This window comes from Rattus rattus, chromosome 8 (assembly GCF_011064425.1).
Source record: "Rattus rattus isolate New Zealand chromosome 8, Rrattus_CSIRO_v1, whole genome shotgun sequence".
In the NCBI taxonomy this organism is placed as follows: Eukaryota; Metazoa; Chordata; class Mammalia; order Rodentia; family Muridae; genus Rattus; species Rattus rattus.
The window spans coordinates 14,140,928-14,160,755 of NC_046161.1; the positions used below are offsets into that span (position 1 = coordinate 14,140,928).

A 19,828-nucleotide genomic window follows, 5' to 3' on the forward strand; every position below is an offset into this window, starting at 1 on the left:
TTTTCTTTCTTTCTTTCTTTCTTTCTTTCTTTCTTTCTTTTCTTTCTTTCTTTCTTTTTCTTTCTTTTCTCTCTCTCTCTCTCTCTCTTCTCTCTCTCTCTCTCTCTCTCCTCCCTCCTCCTCCCTCCCCTCTCTCTCCCCTTCCTTCCTTCCTTCCTTCCTTCCTTCCTTTTTCCTTTCTTTCTTTCTTTCTTTTTTTTAATTGGATATTTCCTTTATCTAAATTTCAAATATTATCACCATTACCGGTTTCCCTTGCGGAAACTCCCTGTCCCATCCCCCCACTTCCTGCCTCCATGAGGGTGCTCTCCGACCTGACCCATGCACCTACTACTCCCTCCTGCCTCCCTGCCCTGGCATTCTTCTAGACTGGGGGCATCCAGCCTTCTGCAAAGTTCACAAAGAGTTCCTTTACTCAGCTTCCAAATTCTCTGTCCCAATAGATACCTGCTCACATTAGGGGATAGTGTGTCCTGAACTGCTTCAGTAACAACCTGGTGCTTCAACTCCATAGTAACACCAAATTCCAGAAATTGAGGCTTTATCTCACAGCTCATCGCACCCCCACCCCACCCCAATCTCACTCCCATCCCCACCCCCTCTCCCACTACATCTGAACAAAGCTCCACGTTTCTCTGCTTCTATAGCAGATTTTTGAACAAACCTCACTGGAATAGTGCAGCTGTTAACAAACGAAATTCATCATTGCACGGGCCTTGCACTATTCATTACTGGCAGAAAATTCAAAATATCGTCCCTGACCTTGTTCCTGTCCCTCTGTTAAACTTAAAAATGCATTTCCCTTTAAAGGGGTTTAAAACGTTCTCAAAATAGTGAGTCTTGCAAATAGAATTTCTGTATCTCACTCACTCAAAGCAAACATTCTAACAAGTTATAATAGAGTTTTCAGCCCAGGCCAGAAATGCTTTTACAGTCAAATCAAAATTCCTGAGTGGACATTGAAAGCATGTCCTGTCTTTTTCTACATACTGAGCTGGCCCTCATGACCTTGGAAAAGGCACCTTTTGTCCTGCAAGTTCTCGAAGCCTCTAATTTGTTTCTATTGGGTGTCATTGTTGACAGTTATACCAAACAGCACTTCTTTTGTAACTTTGGCAAGAGCCCTGAGAGCTATCTTTTTAAAATGCTTTGGAGAAAGTAAATTCTTTTCCAGAACTCTCACAGCCTGGTCTTGAGTGTGCTATACCAGCAATCAGAACCTAGAACTCCTGAGGAATGAGACACTGCACACAGTTTATATGGTTGTGAGAATTTAACCCAAGTCTTTTTCCATGTTAGATTTCTCCTGTACCAATTACACCACACCCCCGGGCCTGACAACTTATGTTAAATGTTTATAAACTTTTAAAGCCCCTGATAACATCAGCTTGGTTAATCCTGGCTGTTTGAACAGTTCTAAACCGATGATATTCCTATTTAGAAATGAACACTTTTAAAAATATATCATTATATCAAATTTAACCCATCTACAGGTAAGTGAATACATAAGGAATTAAAATAAAATTATTTCAAAGGTGCAACAGATTGCCATGTAGATATACTCCTCAAATATAGCTTAAGAGCAGAGCCACAGAGCAGACAAAATATTTTTTTCAACATATGAACTTTTTATGATTTGTTAAACCTGAAGAAGAAATAATTTTTTTCATATTGGAATTGGCGAATTTATCTGTTACATAACTAAAAAAATACAAAGTTTGGGGAGAAGGATCATTGTTTGTTTTGCTTGTTTTTGGTTTTCTTTTTTGGAGATGAGGTTTCTCTTTCCTAGAACCTGCTCTATAGAACAGGTAGTTCTTGAATTCAAGGATCTGACTGCTTTTGCCTCTTGAATGCTGGGATTAAAGGCACACACTACCATGCCCCGATTAATATATAGTTTTAAAACGCCTCTGTAACATACAGTTGTGACAGGAATTACACCCATTCACAAATAGTATCAAATGTTTTTTGTATCCCACATAAACATTTTGAAAATTGATTAAATAATTTGTTACTTTCCAAGCTGTTGGCTTTAGCTAAAATTACACAAAAATACTGTAAGGTTTGTGAGAGGAACGGTAGAAACTAATGATTAAAGTAATTAAATTACTTTCAAATGTTAATGTTTCCCATTCTGTATCAATTTTGACAGCAAGTTGAAGTTTGACAGATAGGAGAAATTAATACATCATTTATCAGTCAATTTGATTAATCTTCCAAAATTAAAATTGAAATATTTTAGAATAATTTAGCCAGCAATTATTAAAGAGTTATAGCATGACACACATAGTACAAATTTCTAAGGATAGGATACCTACCATTACAAGACCGATGTTGGACTGATAAGGTAAGCATTGAAGAAATGATTTCATGTAACAAGTTCTAAGGAAAAGCAGTACTACCTGCAATATGAACGTCGCTGAAGCCCCATCTTACGGCATCTACAGCCTGAGTCCTGAAAATCCATTGTAAAAACTGTGATTCGCTGGTTCCAGAGTCTTGGGCCTTTTATTGGTAGTGAATCTGTAAGCATTCAGAATTTCGGCTCCGTTATGTGTACCACAGAAGGCTGCTGTCAAGTAACTCATGCTAATTATTGGCATCATCGCAGATATTATCGCTCTTTTCTAACCTTTAATAAAAATTTTCCTTCAAATATCTCAATCCCACTTGGAAGGGAGAAGAAAGCAATCATGGAAAAGTGGGGAGGAGTTTTAGAGGGGCGGGTAGGAACCTGGGTGGGAGAGGGGACAGGGCAGGAAAGAGGGAACATGATCAGGAGTTGTGGCGCGGGGATGGGGACAGGACTGAAGCCCTGAGGGGCAGCAGAAAGAATGGAAACAGGCAACCTCAGGAGGTGGGAGGTAGGGGAACCCTCTACTATGTACCTGAGACCTGGGAGGTGAGAGACTCTTAGAACTCCTAGGGAGGGACCTTGGATGAAGTAGGGAGAGGGAACTTGTAGAGTCCCCCTCTAGTGGAGAGACAAGATATCAAGTTGCCATCCTACAGTCAAAATCTCTGACCCAGAATTGTTTGTGTCTAAAGGAACTGCAGGGAAAAAATGGAGAAAATCCTGAAAGAAAGGAGGTCCAGTGACAGGACCAAATTAGGATCGAGCTCACGGGGAGGCCCCGGGGCTTGACACTGTTAACTGATGCTTCGATGTACATGCAGACAGGAGCCTAGCATTGCTGCCCTCAGAGGCCCAACCAGCAACTGAAAGAATCAGATGCAGATACTCACACTCAACCAATGGACAGAAGCCCGGACACCTGTGGTTGAGTTGGGGCTAAGCTGGAGGAAGCTGAGGAGGAGTGCAACCCATGCAAAGACCAGCAGTCTCAACTGAACTGGGCCAGCAAAATCTCTCACTGAGCCACCAAGCAGGCAGCATACAGCTGATGAGGCCCCCAACATCTATACAGCAGAGGACTTCCTCAGTGAGAGAAGATGCACCTAACCCTGGAGAGATTCAAGGCCCCAGGGAATGGGGAGGTCTGGAGGTTTGAGGGTGGGGACATCCTCTAGGAGAGAGTTGGGGATGGGTATAGGATGAGGACCAATGGAAGGGTGGACCAGGAGGGTAAGGAAGACTGAACTGTGAAAAGGGACTAAAGGATAATAATAAAAATATTCCTTTAAAGTCGTGTGTAAAAGAAAATATTTTCTACTGGAAAAGAATCTCTCAGTATAACTATTTGAGCTACTTACTATTACTGAATAAAAGTGAGCCTCTAAAATAAACTTTTTTCATACAGTTAGTTGAATGCTCTTATGTGAATATTTTTCTTCCTATTCTCACATGTTAGAATCATCCTTATAACTCCAGAATCAAGTCATTTCAACTGGTTTATAGCTAATTTTTTGGAAAGTGGTGAGACGGACCCAGGGGTCTTGGAATGCATTTTTAATATGAAAACTCAAGAGGCTGAAGAGGACATTTACCTCAAAAAGTTTGAAGATATCTTCGGCTAGGTAATGAATTGCAAGCTAGTCTGAAACACATAGACCCTATTTTTAAGCCCAAAACAAAACCAATGTGAAATGTGTGAGAATAAAGCAGTGTGTGTGTGTGTGTGTGTGTGTGTGTGTGTGTGTGTGTGTGTGTGTGTGTAATAAAGTTTTAAAAGTGTTGAGTGACTGGATATTTGTTATATCCACATTCTCAACAGTGGCTGTGACAAAAAATTATATCCTTTATTTGAAGATTTAGTTTTATTATAGATGTCCTCTTTATAATTACAAGCATCAAACCATTAATGACGCCATAAGTTAACACTACTACAGAAATGGTCATAGGCCACATGATATGGTCATTGAGGCAGCAATGCTTACTTTCCAAAAAGCAAATGTTTAGTATCTTGAGTTCTGCAGTTCATGAGAAGAGATGCACTCCAGCTGAGCACTTCTAAGATTCTGGGTCCAATTTTCACTACAAATATAAACTGAGGTGTTATACTGTTAGCATACTAAATAATGTACAGAGAGCTACTGGACAGATGAGAGATGAAACTGTGGTAGTGAGAAAAGACTAGCAAAAGGGAGAAGAAATTTAGAGAAAAAAGCAGCAACTATGATTGGATGGTTTTCTTCTGATGTCACAATTACTTTACTCAACAATAAATGTACAAATTACGGAACATCCCCCTAGCTCACGTGGAGATGGGGGTCCCCTGCCTCATGGTTCCTGTCAAGCAGACATTCCTGTTGGAAATGGAATATTGGTAAGTTACATAAATCAACCTTTAACCCAGGTCTTCCAATTTGGCACCCATCTTCTCCCACCATTAACACATACATTCAGCCTGTTACCCATGACACTTTTCCAGGGATAACTGTTCTGGTGCCTTTTCTTTCTATGTTCTCAACATTCTGTCAGTGACTCTTGTGATCCACTGCCTCTACATCCCCTCTAAAACTCTCTTTTTCTCATGTCTGTTCTCATTTGATGATACTATTTCCTGAAAGCTAGCTAACCAGCCATTTTCTCTTCCTGCCTATTCCTAATCAGAAGTCAGAAGTGAATCAGACTTTTGGTCTGCCTCATTTTTTCTTCAGTCTCTTTTGAAGTCACTTTTGTATATTTCCTTTCTGTCTGTACCCTTCCTGTAAACTGAACAACAAGATCCTGATACCTTTACTGCCTGTGATAAAGGCTGTGGATTAAGTTTAATGTTCACCTCATCTTTGACACCAGTTCCTCATATTACTCCTCAGTTTCCTTCACATCCCATATCCAAACCTTAAAAAAAAAACTGCAATAATTCTTCAATCTAAAACCAGCTGTTTGCATCCTTTTCCTGAAATTTTTCTAGCTATTGTGTTTGCACTCATATTTGACTAAAGAAAACATTCTTTCTAAAGCAACAGTCAGATCACTCCAAAGCCCCCCTTTAAACTTAAAATCAAAATTCAGGCTTGTAACAATGACTACCAAAGTCCACAAGATCTACTTTTAAGCTTCACCTCCCTTCATGAAGAAGCTTCCTTAAGGAGATAAATGTTAAACCAGCACAGGTAGACTAGGCAACCCCATGTCCACAGATCACTAGCATCACAAAGAAGCAGACAAACCCAGTGAAGGCACTGTGGGGCCATGCTTTCCTGGGGATCATACCAGTGTGCAAGTCTTCAGGTGAAGGGACAGTGTGATGTAGTAAATAGTCAAGCAAGTCACTGGCTTAGTTTTGAAGCATTTTCCAGGAATTTCTTCAACAAAAGTCAAGATACAAAGAATAGCTAATAATTTTACATTGGAGATGCTTGTTGGAAAAGTTAAATAATTTTGTCCTTTTATTCGATTGAGCTAAAAATGTTTTCATTAAATAGTTACTCTTCATGATCAACTCAATTGACTGAGAACAGCCTACTTTATTTAATTGGAGTACAATGATTGTTCTCCCAGACACTACAATCATCCCCCTATTTTTGAAAGTGGCACTGTCAATAATTAGGATTCAGTGTTAATTCTGTACCAAAATCATAAAGGACCTGAGAAATGGCTTCCAGAGACTTGCTAGTCCTTTCCAGTACATTCTATCCATCATGAAGAATTATTTTTCTCAGAATTAAACAGTTTTATCTAACAGCAAATAATTAAAGAAACTTTTCTGATGATTCAATGATAGAATTATAACAGACTCTGGTTATGACCTTGAAAAAGAGATAAAAGATCAAGAAGGGAAGGAGAGAAAAGGAGTAAGGGGATCATAATAGAGTCCAACAAATTGGGATATAGCTGATTCAATCAAGGAACGCTTTCTGAACTGTACAAAGATCAACTCTGTTCAATGCTAGCTATCCTTCCAAAATATATAATCTACCCTCAAAGAAACATAGCTATCAAATTAGTATTTATTAATTACAGAAGAGTGGTTTTCAGTGTGACATTTGAAATCATAATTTCTCTGAAATTTTTGGGTTCTCTAAAGGAACAGAGCAGGTAAGATGACTGTAAAATTAACAGGGGATGTATTAGGTTGGATTACAGGATGTGGTCAGAGTAGCCTAACAATGACTATCCCACAACCAGAAAGCTGAAAATCTAGGAATTGTTCAACCCAGGAGGCTGGACATCTCTCTATTACAAATATGCCCTGGGGTCTTGAGGGACTTCTAAAAATCTAGTTGTTCTCAGTCTATGTGGGGATCCTGATGAAGCTGAATCTAATAATGACCACAGGGGTAAGACAGACAAAACTTCCAGGTGTGAGGGTAAGGAAGCAAAACCCAAAAGCTTCTTCCATGTCCTTTGCCTGCCACCAGAAGGTGTGGTCCAGATTTAGACTGAGTATGCCTACTTCAAATTAGCTGATTAAAAAATTTGTTACTCAGCTAAGTGTGTTGACACATGCCTTTGCTCTTAGCACATGGGAAACAGAGGCAGATACATCTGTGTGAATTGAAGGCCAGATTGGTTTGCATAGTGAGTCCTAAAATAGTCAGAGCTAAGTCATATAAAGACCCTATTTGAGAGAGGACAGGAAGGGAGAGAACTCCTTACTGGAGTGCCCAAAAGCTTAGATTTAAGTGAACCAAGAGTCCCCATCACAGTTTCTCTGAATTTATTAACGCCTCATCGATGAGAGGATCTTTGACAGACTCTACATCATCCATAGCACAAGAGCAAAATACCCATGAGACTAAAACAATAATGAGTTACTTCTGGTGGACTCAGCTTATTAATATGCTACCTGGAACACATTGTGCTCTGTCACTGGCACTAAGAATAGGAATCCAAAAATAATTGAAACCACTCAGTCTTGCTGAGTGCTACTTGTATGGTTCAGGCAGGAAGATCCTGAATCTGAAGCAACCTTGTTGATAATGTTGATTTTGATTCAATTTTAAAAATTAAAGCTAGGTTTTCTATTTCCTTCCAGCTGATGTTAAAAATCAATTCTCCTTGTAAGGAGTTTTTTAAATAATGAATATATGTTTTATATTGTTTTACTTAAAAATAATTTGCATTGTTCTTCTCAAGTATTCAGAAGTTTATTATTAAGATTTCTCCCTTAAGAGAATTAGTCTCTTCTAAAGATGAGACCTCTTATTGGTTATCCAATACAGAGCATTTATCCCTGAAACTATATACACACAAACAACAACAGACTCAGCAAATTGCCTATAATTTGGATTGGCTAAATTGCAGACCTCATTTTTTTTTTAAAAAAAATATGAGAATATTCAGTGTCCTGTTGAACTACATTCCAGAGAAATTACACTAGAGAGAATAATATTGGCAATAGAATAGCAACCCTCAGAGCTCTTGATATGTGTTCAAGTTCTAGGTTCTAGCTATTTTACAGAATTTTTATAAAACATGGATTGCTTTTACTGAGGCGCATGTCTGTAGAATGAGTAGCCAAATAAAATTGCAAATGCATGTTTGAAACCTATGCAAGATGATTCTGGAGGAAGATCTGATATATGTGCGAAGTTCTGAAGACTGTACAAATCCATCCTTCAGTACAGATTTCACATTAAAACCATGGAAAGAGCACAGGTGGGTGTCTAGGTAGTTCAGGGTCTTGCCTCCTGCTTTCAGCTCCTTTGAGTGTAAATGATGAACCTCCTGGTTCTATTCTTTTCCTTTTATTCATATTCTTTTTATTCTGTCCTTTTATTTCATTGCCAACGCTGCTTTTCTTCCTTTCTTCCTTCCTTCCTTTCATTTTTTTGGGGGGGCAGCAAAGCTTCTATAGCCTGTTCCTTTCGTTTTTCTTCATCATCTTAGTGTCACTGTATCGTCCTGACTGTCCTAGAATTTGAGATATACACCGGCCTTGCCCTGTATACAGAGATCTGCCTTTCTAGTGTTGGGATTAAAGGTGTGTACCACCTCAACCAACTTCATTATCTTACTTTTTAGGCAAGTTCTATTAGGATTTCAAAAGGAAGCAAAAAATGTTATAACTGTATCACATATGCACACATAGCTTTTATTTCCAAAAAATAAATTATCCATTTACTTTGTTAATAGTAAATTAATTGTATAAGCAGCACACTGTAAAGTGATATATAATTTTTTCATAAATTCCAATAATGAAGTCTAACATTCTGTTTGTTTCACCTCAGAAACACAGACTCACACAGACTGTGGAATGTCTGCTAAGTTCTCTCTTCGTTCTGTGTCTAAGCAGTTCAAGCTGCTGTTGAGGAGTTTGCACAACTGAGATATTAGTGTGAACAGATAGCAATGGCATCATTTGATAACCAATCCCTATGGTCTGAAATTGACATTCTGAAGTTGCTGGAATGCAGGAAGAAGAATATCCCATTAGATGACTTCAGTGAATTAAAAAACAGCCAAGCAGACCTAAATTGGAACAATGTAGGTTTTGGACAGTTTTCAGGAGAAATGTGCAAACAGAAATGGATGGAGATTTATTGTAATTTAAGGATGTTTGGCACACTGAGAGAATTGCTGGAAGCCAAGGTGCTTATGGAAAAAAACTTGCAAAAATGATATAGTCAAGCACCATCCTGACAGACTCAGAAAACCCTGGACTGCTTAGTTGTTTTATTTTACAAGGAACAGAGAGCCAATACTGCCAGATGTACCCTAGGTACAGTTAACCAAAGTCCTGGCTGAGAAATACCATCAGCTGCCAGAGGAGATAAAGCAGAGATATGTCCAGGATTCAAGAAGGAGAAGCGAGCCTTTTAGGAAAAGATGACTCAATTTAAGGAAAATCATCTTGTTTCAGGGCATCCTAAGAAATCTGTGGTGCCCCGCAGTCACCAAACCAAAGTCTCTAAGAAGTCACAAGGAGATATGAAAAACAAAGTCTCTTCTAAACATGGCATTTCCCAAACATTTTCTTCAGACATGAAATTTCAGGGAGAACCCAGGAATTTCATCAAGATTCATGGTCAAGTTTGGAGTTGAGGCATCTGTCCTTTGGGGTGTGCTAGATTGAGAAGGCATTGGCATCCAGTCCCAGAGTACCTGAAAGAGCATTATAGCAGATAGGTTGAGGGGCTACAGAAACAATACTGGATGGGGCTGGACCTCTGGCTCAAGGAACTGTCACCAGAGGGATGTGCTGCATACAAAGAGGCAAGGGTCACCTGTGGTAAGCAAAAAATCATGAGCATGTTTCGAGGCAGAAGCTACAAGTTTGGACGAACAGATGATCTGTTGGAAAGGTAGAGGAGCTGCTGGATCCCAGGGCAGATTCTTCAGTGAATAATCAGGGCCATCATGATGGCTCCCAGGTATCCATGCAAGGTATGATAGATGATATTGACGAGGAAGACTCTAGCAACGCCTCGGATTCTAGCAGTACAGATGATGATGACGAAAATCTTTGTCATGGGAACATCACGATTAAACTGCATTTTAGTCACTTTCATGTTCTCAATCATTGTTTAAAACCATCCAAGCAAAACCCAAGACATTTCCTACAGATAAGGAATTGTCCTCTCTGTGTTTTTGTACTTCCTTGCTTTTCTCTCCTACAGCCTTTGCTTACTAAACACAAAGGAGTGCAGTATGGGGAGAAGGGAGTTTGCCAAAGTACTGCCTACATCAGATTCTTAGGCTTAGAAAGAGACCTGACTGAACAACACATAAAATCTACTTACATTTTATTTGAACAAACTATAGAACCAGTCTTACAAAGTTAAGCACTGCATATGCAACTGGTGCCAGTTAATTTTAGGAAGGTCTCTTAGACTTGGCTGTGTGAAACACTAAATCTCGCCTATGATATTCAGAATAAGCGGAGACACAAACATATAGATATAAATACTGTTTTATGACCTTATTTGACTTTTCTTTAATATACACCTCAATACCAGTATATTTATTAATTTTGTCCTATATTTAATCATATAATGATGGAATTTCTCTATATTGCACTCTAGAGATACACAGAGAATAAGAAGGTCAATGGGTACATGTTGAGAACTGTAATTATGGAGGTTGAGAAACCTCAGTGTCTACTTACTAGTGAGAGCCAGTAGGAATGAGACTGTGGTATAAATCCCAGCCTAAGGTCAAATAAAACAAAACGACCATGTTGAATTCTCGGTGTCTAGCAGCTGCCAGCCTCAGATGGACCCTGCTGTCCCTGAATCAAAATTAACAATAGGTGTTGTATCCAGTGCTTAATAAGAGCAGAGGATTTTTTAGATCCTTTTAAGACTTTGGACGCTTAGCTAGGTGAGATCTTGCCTTGAGTAATTCCTTCCCTTTACTCCAGTGCAAAAACAAGCTATTTTTTTATTTAGAATAAATTCTTCCCCTCACATACTCTATTCTTAATATAGTTTCCCCTCTATCCACTCCTACTTGCTAAACAGATCCACCCCCATCCAGATCTACTTCTTCTCTGTTTCTCGTTAGAAAACAGGCTTCTAAGGGACAATAATAAAATACAATAAGATAAAACAAAACATATCTCACTGGAGTTGGACAAGACAAACAGAAAAGAGTGCAAGAGAAGGCACAGGAATTAGAGACTCACCTGTGACCATATTCAAAATTCTCATAAAAGCACTAAAGTGTAAGTCACTACATGCCTGCAGATTACCTGTGCACACCCACATAGGTTCTTTGCATGCTGCCTCAGTCTCTGCGTTCAGATGAACTTCGATCATGTTGATTTAGAGGGATTTGTTTTCTTGGTGTTCTCCACCCACCCACTCTGGTTTCTATATTCCTTCTGCCTCCTCTTCTGCACTGTTCCCTAAGCTCTAAGGGGAGGTATTTGAGAGAGACATCCCATTTAGGGCTGAGTGTTCCAAGAAGACAACCTTTTCTTAATGATGATAATCTTCTTAACAATCAGAGCCTATCTTCTAACACATGCCTTAGCCGTGGCATTATATTTCTTGGTGCTCCCAACCAAAGAATACACATGCAGGGACCCATGGCTCCAGCTGCATATATAACAGAGGATGGCCTTATCTGGCATCAATGGGAGAGGAGGAGAGCATTCCTGTGACTGCTTGGTGCCCCAGAGTAGAGGAATGCCAGGGCAGCAAGGCAGGAGTGGCTGGGTGGGTAGGAGTGGACCCTCATAGAAGCAGGGGGAAGAAGGGATGGGATGGGGGCTTGTGGAGGGGAAACTAGGATGGAGATAAAATTTGAAATGGAAATAAATAAAATAACCAAATAAAATTTTTTAAAAATTTCCTAGTGTTCTTATTTCTTCTAGTACATGATTTCTTTGTGTATTGCCATACTTTCTCCTTTTTACTGTAGACCGGTATAAGTATTATCATTAACAACCATACCTCAGACTCAACATTCTAGAGTCTTTTTGTTTGATTTTGAGGCAAGTTTTCTATATTTCATAGCTCTGACTATCTTCAAACTATCTTGCTATGTAGATCTGTCTTGCCTTGAGCATACAGAGATTCTCATGCTTTTGCCTCCTAAGTGATAAGATTAACACAATGTGTATACATGTTTATACACGACATCAGTATGCATTCTTGACATTTTGTGTGCCTGAAGATATTTGTCCATTACTTTTATATTTCATACCAGGAGAATTGTTAGACCAAAAGCAGAAGGCAGCTAGATTCTTTCCCAAAACATGAGAACTCTCCCCAGTTCAGTTATGAACATTGTTTACTATTGAAACCTACCTCTGGAAGTACAAACCCAAAATTCCCATTGTGCTTAGAACTACAGTCTTCCAAGCTCTACTAGAATAGCTTGCTAGACTCTGCTGACAGTGTTGCACCAATTTTCTCGTCCAAAATTCCCAAGACTTGCACAATCCTTGGGGGCGGGGAGGAGAGAGCAACAGCAAAAACAACAACAACAACACCGCTAACGTCAACAAAAACAACAACATGGTCTCTGGTACCAACTTCTGCATTAGTTACTTTTCTGTTTCTATGATAAAATACCATGACAAAGGAAAGGTATAGATGGGCAGAGTTGGGGTTTGAATGAGACAAACACGGAACCAGAGTCAGCCAAGGTCAAGAAAGTGCAGTGACTCCTCCTCTTGTTGCTTCAGCTTTGAATAAAGCAACGAAATCTCTGGTCTCCGGTAGTGTGGCCCCACAGAGACGCCTTGCCTCACAGAGGACTACTGTAGCTCCTAAGAGGGGCCCCAGCATGGTGCAAAAGAATCCTGGTGCGGGCAATGGAGATGATGAAGCAGCCGAATTGATGCAGCAGTATTGAAGCTTACTGTTGAAGAAATGGAGGAGAGAGCCTTCTACTTTGGAAAGCTAAGGAACATTCTACTGATTTGCCAGGAGAATGAGAGGGAAAATGACCCTGTACTGCAGAGGATTGTAGATATCCTTTATGCCACTTTGTGATACCTGATAAAGGGGGCCCACAGGAGGATCAAGAAGGGTATTAAGCAGCCTGGACCAGCAGTGCAACATCCAAAGTCTTCACTCCAAACCATGTGCTAACTGTTAAATACTCCCTGTTATTAATCTTAGAGGATTCACTGGTTTCTTTTCATAAGGAAAAAGTAACTCTTCCTCAAAGTGCTCTTTGCAGAAGTCTCACCTTTTCCAATGAGTTTGAGTTAGGAGTTTTTGCCTTGTAGCAGAGCACTGTTAACATCCAGGTGGTCCACCAAGGGAATAACAGGCCAACCATTGGGCTCTTCATGTGGATGCTGGTCTCACTGACTGATGGAGAACGGGGTTTATAATACATGAGATGACAACCTCAGAAGGGTAAAGACTGAATTGAATTCTAGGCCAATGTAAAATTCTGTCAGAGAACATTTTAATAAATAAATGCCTTAAGAGTATTTAAAATATGCTTCCACATTTCAAAATATAAAGTGTAACACGACAGGAGATTTTATGTGTCTGACATTATGTCTGGGAAGGAAGGGCCTTTGGAATCAGCTTTTGTAGGCTTTTCAGGGCTGCTTGAATCTTACAGATGTAGATTTTGGCCCAGAGGTAAGGTTTGGAAAATTTTATAAAAGCCATTTTGTGTCACTGGACCAGTTGCCTGTTAAGAAAGCTTGGTTTCTTGGGTGAGAGGCCGTCTCGGCCCTGTAGGTGCCTGAAGAGCTCCAGCTTTCCTGGGCGTTCCTCTCCTCTTTTTTTTTTTTTCTTTTTTTTTTTCCCTGGAGCTGAGGGGGATCGGAATCCCAGGGCCTTGTGCTTGCTAGGCAAACGCTCTACCACTGAGCTAAATCCCCAACTCCTCCTCTCCTCTTTTCAAACTGTTCCCCAAGTTCCTGTGTATTATGTTTCTGGAACCTGCCCACATCTCTGGGATTTGAATGGGCCCTGAGTCCCAACATACTGTCTTTTAAGTTTACATTTAACACGTTCTCTTCTCTGCTCCCTTTGACTGCTGGGAACTCCTCTGGCTTCATAAGTTCTCTGCAGAGCATTATAAATACAGCAGGCAGGTGATCTTGCTACAAGTTCTTGCTGGACCTCTGGCAAAGGAGTGATCAGTGAAGGCCAGTGTCACCTTGGGCTCTGTGAGGCTAGGGTGCTTGCCTTCTGCTGTTCACAGCTCCCCATTGTCATCTGAGTACTTTTCCAGTGCACTAATCTCTTTGGAGATAAAGTTCTCTAAGTGTGTTACCAAATGTTAAAATGCTTTTAAAAAAAAGAATATACAGTACTTTGACTGATATATTAATATTTTAAAATACTTTATTCCTTAATTCTCCCTCATTTGCTTTACCACCAGACAACTCAGTTCCTTTGTTTGGCAGAACTCTGCAAAACGTGTTACTTGCTACTGGTATTGTTCTGCCCCTGATGTGTTTGTGTTGATTTATTCCGGTAGTAGCTTGCCTTTATAGAAAACAGGCATTTTATGCCAGATTGTTATGTAGTGCGTGCTCTGTGGAATTCAGAAGATCCAGATTCAGTGGTTAACAATGCAAAAAAAAAAAAAGCAAGTAACTAGCTATTGTTTAATGACAGCAGTGCTGTTTCTGTAGCACAGACTTCCTTTAAATTCCATTTTTTTTTATTAACTTGAATATTCTTATATACATTTAGGTGTTACTTCCTTTTCCGGTTTTCCGAACAACATCCCTCCCCTCCAGCTTCCTTATGGGTGTTCCCCTCCCCCATCCTCCCCAATAGCGCCCTCCCCCCAACAATCTAGTTCACTGGGGTTCCAGTCTCCCCGCCCACTGAATTTTTCTAGGAACTGTTCCCAAGGTTCCTGTGTATATTATGTCTGGTGGGAACATATAGGGGTCTGAGCCTTCAAGCTCTTCCAGTTCTTTCTCTGATTCCTTCTGGCAGGGGTCCTATTCTCAGTTCAGATGACGATGGCCTCTGTATTTGCTGTATTCTGGCTGTGTCTCCCTAACACTTCTGCACTTTGTCTTTGTCTAATTGGGTGGCTGTATATTTACATGTGGGGCAGGCTCTGAATGGATGTTCCTTGATCTCTGTTCTAATCTTTTGCCTCTCTCTTTGAGTATTCTGCTGAAGCATTCATTTGATCCTCCGTCTTGAGTTTCATTTATTCTAGGCATCTAGGGTGAATTGAGCATTTGGGCTAGCACTTAGATGCATACCATGTATGTTTTCAGCAGGCAGGTGATTTTCTTGCCACAAGTTCATAAAGTTTGTTTTTGATAGCTGACCATTCTGGCAAAGGGCATCTGGGTTGATCAGCTTCACAGCTGTATAAATGGCCAGTGTCACGTGTCTTTTTATATGTTGGGGCATCTTTTGGGTATATGCCCAAGAGAGGGATAGCTGGATCCTCAGGCAGTTTAATGTCCAATTTTCTGGGAACCTGACCTTCGATCTGCAATGTTCCTCTATCTCCGCATCCCATGTTGCTGTCACCTGAGTTTTTGATCTTAGCCATTCTCACTGGTGTTGAAATCTCAAGGTTGTTTTGATTTGCATTTCCCTGATGACTAAAGATGTTGAACATTTCTTTAGGTGTTTCTCAGCCATTCGGCATTCCTCAGCTGTGAATTCTTTGTTTAGCTCTGAACCCCATTTTTTAATAGGGTTATTTGTCTCCCTGCGGTCTAGCTTTTTGAGTTCTTTGTATATTTTACCAAATCTGTTAAAATCTTTTTTAAAAGAAGTTTATACAGTATTCTGATCTTAGAGCATAAGCCATTGGTGTTTGTTATTTTTCCATTAATGCTTCCCTAGTTTTTTTTAAAATACTCTGGTTTGATGTGGAGGTCCTTATCCGCTTTGGACTTTTCCAGGGTGATAAGCATGGATCGATCTGCATTCTTCTACATGTTGACCTCCAATTGAACCAGCACCATTTGCAATCTTTTTTTTCCATTGGATGGATTTGGCTCCTTTGTCCAAAAATTTGATGACCATGGGTGTGTGGATTCACTGGGTCTTCAAAATCTGTCTGTCTCTGTACCAATACCATACGGTTTTGTCACTATTGCTCTCTGTAATTGTTTCAGGGATAGTGATTCCCCTGAATGTTTAGTTTAAATCCTGGGTTTTGTTATTCCCAGATGATTTATCTAACTCTTTGAAGAAGAATTGGTAGTATTTTTAGATTGCATTGAATCTGTGTATTTTTGGTAAAATGGTAGCAAAACCTTCTGAGGTCTTCTTCAATTTCTTTTTATGCCAGACTTGCTTGGTTAGTCACACGAGGTATTTTATAGTGTAGTTGTTTCTCTTTTATTTCAGCTACTGATTCAGAAGATACCCAGCCACTTTGCTGAGTTGATTCTGGTGGGAACTTTTTGGCATCCTTAAATATACTATCATATCATCTGCAAATAGATATTTTTGACTTCTTCTTTTCGATCTGTATCCCTTGATCTCCTTTGGTGTCTGATTGCTCTGGCTAGAACTTTAAGAACTATATTGAATAAGTAGGAGAGAAGCCTTGTCTGATCCCTGATTTTGGTGGGAAAATTTAGTTTAAAGCAAGCTGTGTATGTAGCTTTACTATGTTTAGGTATGGGCCTTGTTCCTAACTTTTACATGAAGTGCTGAATTTTGTCAAATGCTTTCTCAGCATCTAATGAAACTGTTTCATTGTGTTTTTTTAGTTCTTTCAAGGGATTTTACGATTTACTGGATGATTGTTTTGATGTGCTCTTGATTTGGTTTTGCCAGAATTTTTGTTGGTATTTTGCGTCCAATGTTCATGAAGGGGGTGGTCTGAGTTCTCTTTCTTTATTTGGGTCTTTGTATGGTCTTTTGTGGTTTTAGGTATAAAAGTAATTGTTCATAGAGGTGGGTAGTGCTCATCTTTCAATTTTGTGGAATAGTTTGGATAATATTAGTACGGTCTTCTGCTGAAGGTCTGATAAATTCTGCACTAAACCGTCTGGACCCTCAGGCTCTTTTGGCTGAGACCTTCAACAGCTGCTTCTATTTCCTTAGGAGTTATGGGGTTGTTTAACTGGTTTTATCTGTTCCTGATTTACTTGAGGTGCCTGGTATCTGTCACAAGGAAATTGTCCATTTCCTGTAGATTTTCAAGTTTTGGTTGAATATGGCTTTTATAGTAAGATCTGATGATTTTGAATTTCCTCTGAATCTGTAGTTATGTCTCCTTTTCATTTCTGATTTTTTGTTAATTTGGACACACTCTCTGTGTCCTCTAGAATAAATAAACAGAAGGGCATTTGAGGGGGAATGATTTGTACAAATTCTAAAAAGTTTTAATTTCTTTCTTTGCCATGACAGGCTATCATTGAGTAGAGCATTACTTTTAGGGATGACCAGCTTTGAAATGCTTACGCATGGGAATGAGCAATTTCTTAAAATGTACAGGCTTATTATATTCTCATATATTTTTCTACTCACATTTACTTGACTTTTTCTCCCTGGTTATCTATTATGCAGAACCTTCTACACTTTGTAATGATGGTTTAATGATTGTACAGTATCATTGTATGTAATAGTCCCTGACAAAATTTCAGGGCAAGAAAGATTCTGGATCCTTAGGGTTTCTTGCATGCTCTTTGGGTTATCAGATTAACCTGCTAAAAATTTACATTCTAGACCCTTGAGTCATATTTCATGAAATGAGCTCTGCTCTCTGCACCACAGTGGCACAGTAGCACAGGCCTGGACAGGGACTTGACTGGTGTGTGAGAATGGGACAGCAACAATGGATTTTATCACATTTCCATCATTATTTGTCTCTCTTGCACTGTCTGTTTAAACAAATGGAGGCTGCAGTCACTAAAACTATTACAGTGGATAATGCAAACGCCACGTACGTAGTTTCCAAAAGGAGCAAATTAAAATCTGCCTGAACATAAAGAGCCTACCCAGACCTTCCTAAAATATTACAGGGCTTTTCAGAAATACATTAGAAAATTTCTTAAATACATTAGTAAATCAATAAAAGAAAAAGTAATCATTTCTCAGTCAGTAGGTTTCTTAATCAAACAATTGACTTTGAAAACATTAATATCGTTTTAGTTTAGCTCGGGTGGTAGGCGCTTGCCTAGGAAGCGCATGAATAAGGCCCTGGGTTCGGTCTCCCCAGCTCGGAAAAAAAAAAAAAAAGAAAACATTAATATCATGTGCAAAAGTTTTGGTCATATTTTGGACAAAGGGTCACTATTAGTGATCACATCAGACCAGGCCAAATTGTTGTAACACAGCAACACAAAAACAAAGCCTTTGCTGCAGCACTGTGGAAAGCACTTAGACTGGCTAAAGCAGCTCACATTTATAGTGGGAACCTAAGACACCTTGAAAAGACTACAAAAATGCCCCTGTGGCCCCAAGACTGACAGTAAGATAAATATGCCCAATCCTGTCCATCGCCCACCAGAGTTGTGCCCACATGCCATAAGGAGACTCATTGAGATAATTAATATCCATTCAAATTTAATAAAGATATACAATCACCTTTGGTCACCAACATTGAACAGTAGCTTCAAGGGTTCTCTCCAAGAGTCAGCAACAATTCAGGGGTACAGTCAATGGACAAAAGAGTATTTTATCTCTTTCACTAGCAACCCCACGGTATGCAACATTACACTTGTCAGGTTCTAGAAATATGATTCTTATAATTGCAATGGGCATGCGAGTCATGTCCACAGGAGTTTAGAGATCTAGTGTCCCAGGTACAGGGAAAGTAACTTGAGGAAAAGTAGTCTAAATTAAAAGGGGTGTACTTCTTTCCATGGTGTAATTGATGAAGATTATAAACAAAAAAATTTAAGGTACTAATATTTTCTATTTATGTCAGTAGAATATTTTCTATTGACAAAGGATGTTGTATTACTCAATAGATGTTAACGTCATGTTCCCAAGAAAGAACCAAAAGTTTACAAAGAAGACCAGAGGGATATAGAGGAAGCTGTCATATCACATGGCCACAACAGATTACCAGGGAACAACCTTTAACTCTTTTCTAAGAGGACAAATATTTTACTGGTATTAACAATACTATTTCTGAAAATATTGTTATACTCTAGGGCCACAAAAATGTCCTACTCAGTCACTTATCTTCTATTTTAAGTGGTCTTTGTTTACCAATCTGAATAAGAGAAAATTCTGAAAGATTCTAAAAGAGAGTTGAAAAACAACCATTTATAGCAGATATTTCTGTAAAATATGGAGAAAAAATTCATTGTCTAAAATAAAAGTTCCTATCTTTCAATAGAATTAAGACACCTGTACTTCTAAGACTGAAAAAAGTTGAAGACAGTTTAGAGTTTTGTAGATTTGGTATACAATAGCCAAATTTATAAAAATGATTACTGATAATGTACCATACTAATACAGATCCATGCTATTCTTATCATAGGGTTGACTGATTCCTCTATTTGAGTTGTCAGTGGCCAATAAGTGGTGAGCAATTGTAACATCTTAAAAAAGTGTTGGTACAGCAACATTTGAAAGTCTGAACTACTTGAGTGAGTCTAGTGATCCCTGGTTTTATTTAACCTTAATGTAAATTAAGGAAATTCTGTACCCACCTACAATCTCAGTTATCAAAAAGGCAGAAGAGTTAGCTCAGTGGTAGAGCGCTTGCCTAGCAAGCATAAGGCCCTGGGTTCAGTCCCAGCTCGAAAAAAAAAAGAAAAAAAAAAAAAAAAAAACCCAGTCTGGTAACAAAGGCCTTTAGTCCAAGAACTCAGGAAGCAGAAAGAGGTGAATTTCTGTAAAATTGAGATCAACTTTGTCTGCAAAGCAAGAACAAGGATAGGTTCCAAATAATAAGACCCTCTGTAATAGCATTCTCTAGAGAAACAGAAATGATAAGGTGATCAAAAAATATTTTTAAAAGTTATTAATTAATTTGTTTGTTTGTTTATTCAAGAGCAGATTTTTCTGTATAGCCCTGGTTGTCTTCAAATTCATTCTGTAGACAAGGCTGTCTTCAGACTAAGAAATCCACCTGCCTCTGCTTCCCAAGTGCTCCACTAAA

At 39.2% G+C, this 19,828-nt stretch overlaps 2 protein-coding genes across 2 annotated transcripts in view; one reads left to right on the top strand and one right to left on the bottom strand.

The window, feature by feature from the left end:
- Naalad2 (N-acetylated alpha-linked acidic dipeptidase 2) overlaps positions 1-5,501 on the bottom strand; it is a 68,481-nt gene extending 62,980 nt beyond the window's left edge. Inside the window, exons 1-3 of the mRNA XM_032909755.1 lie at positions 5,441-5,501; positions 5,187-5,317; positions 2,406-2,526 (exon numbers count right to left, since the gene is read on the bottom strand). Of these exons, the coding sequence (XP_032765646.1) occupies positions 2,406-2,470 (65 nt within the window). The 5' untranslated portion in view covers positions 2,471-2,526; positions 5,187-5,317; positions 5,441-5,501. The remainder of the gene's footprint in view (positions 1-2,405; positions 2,527-5,186; positions 5,318-5,440) is intronic.
- A 3,203-nt stretch (positions 5,502-8,704) lies between these two features.
- Ubtfl1 (upstream binding transcription factor like 1) lies at positions 8,705-12,658 on the top strand. The gene is given in 7 exon segments (XM_032910212.1): positions 8,705-8,943; positions 8,945-9,144; positions 9,147-9,359; positions 9,362-9,410; positions 9,412-9,641; positions 9,644-10,027; positions 12,489-12,658. Coding segments are annotated over 7 exon segments (1,485 nt in total).
- The last annotated feature ends 7,170 nt before the right edge of the window (positions 12,659-19,828 follow it).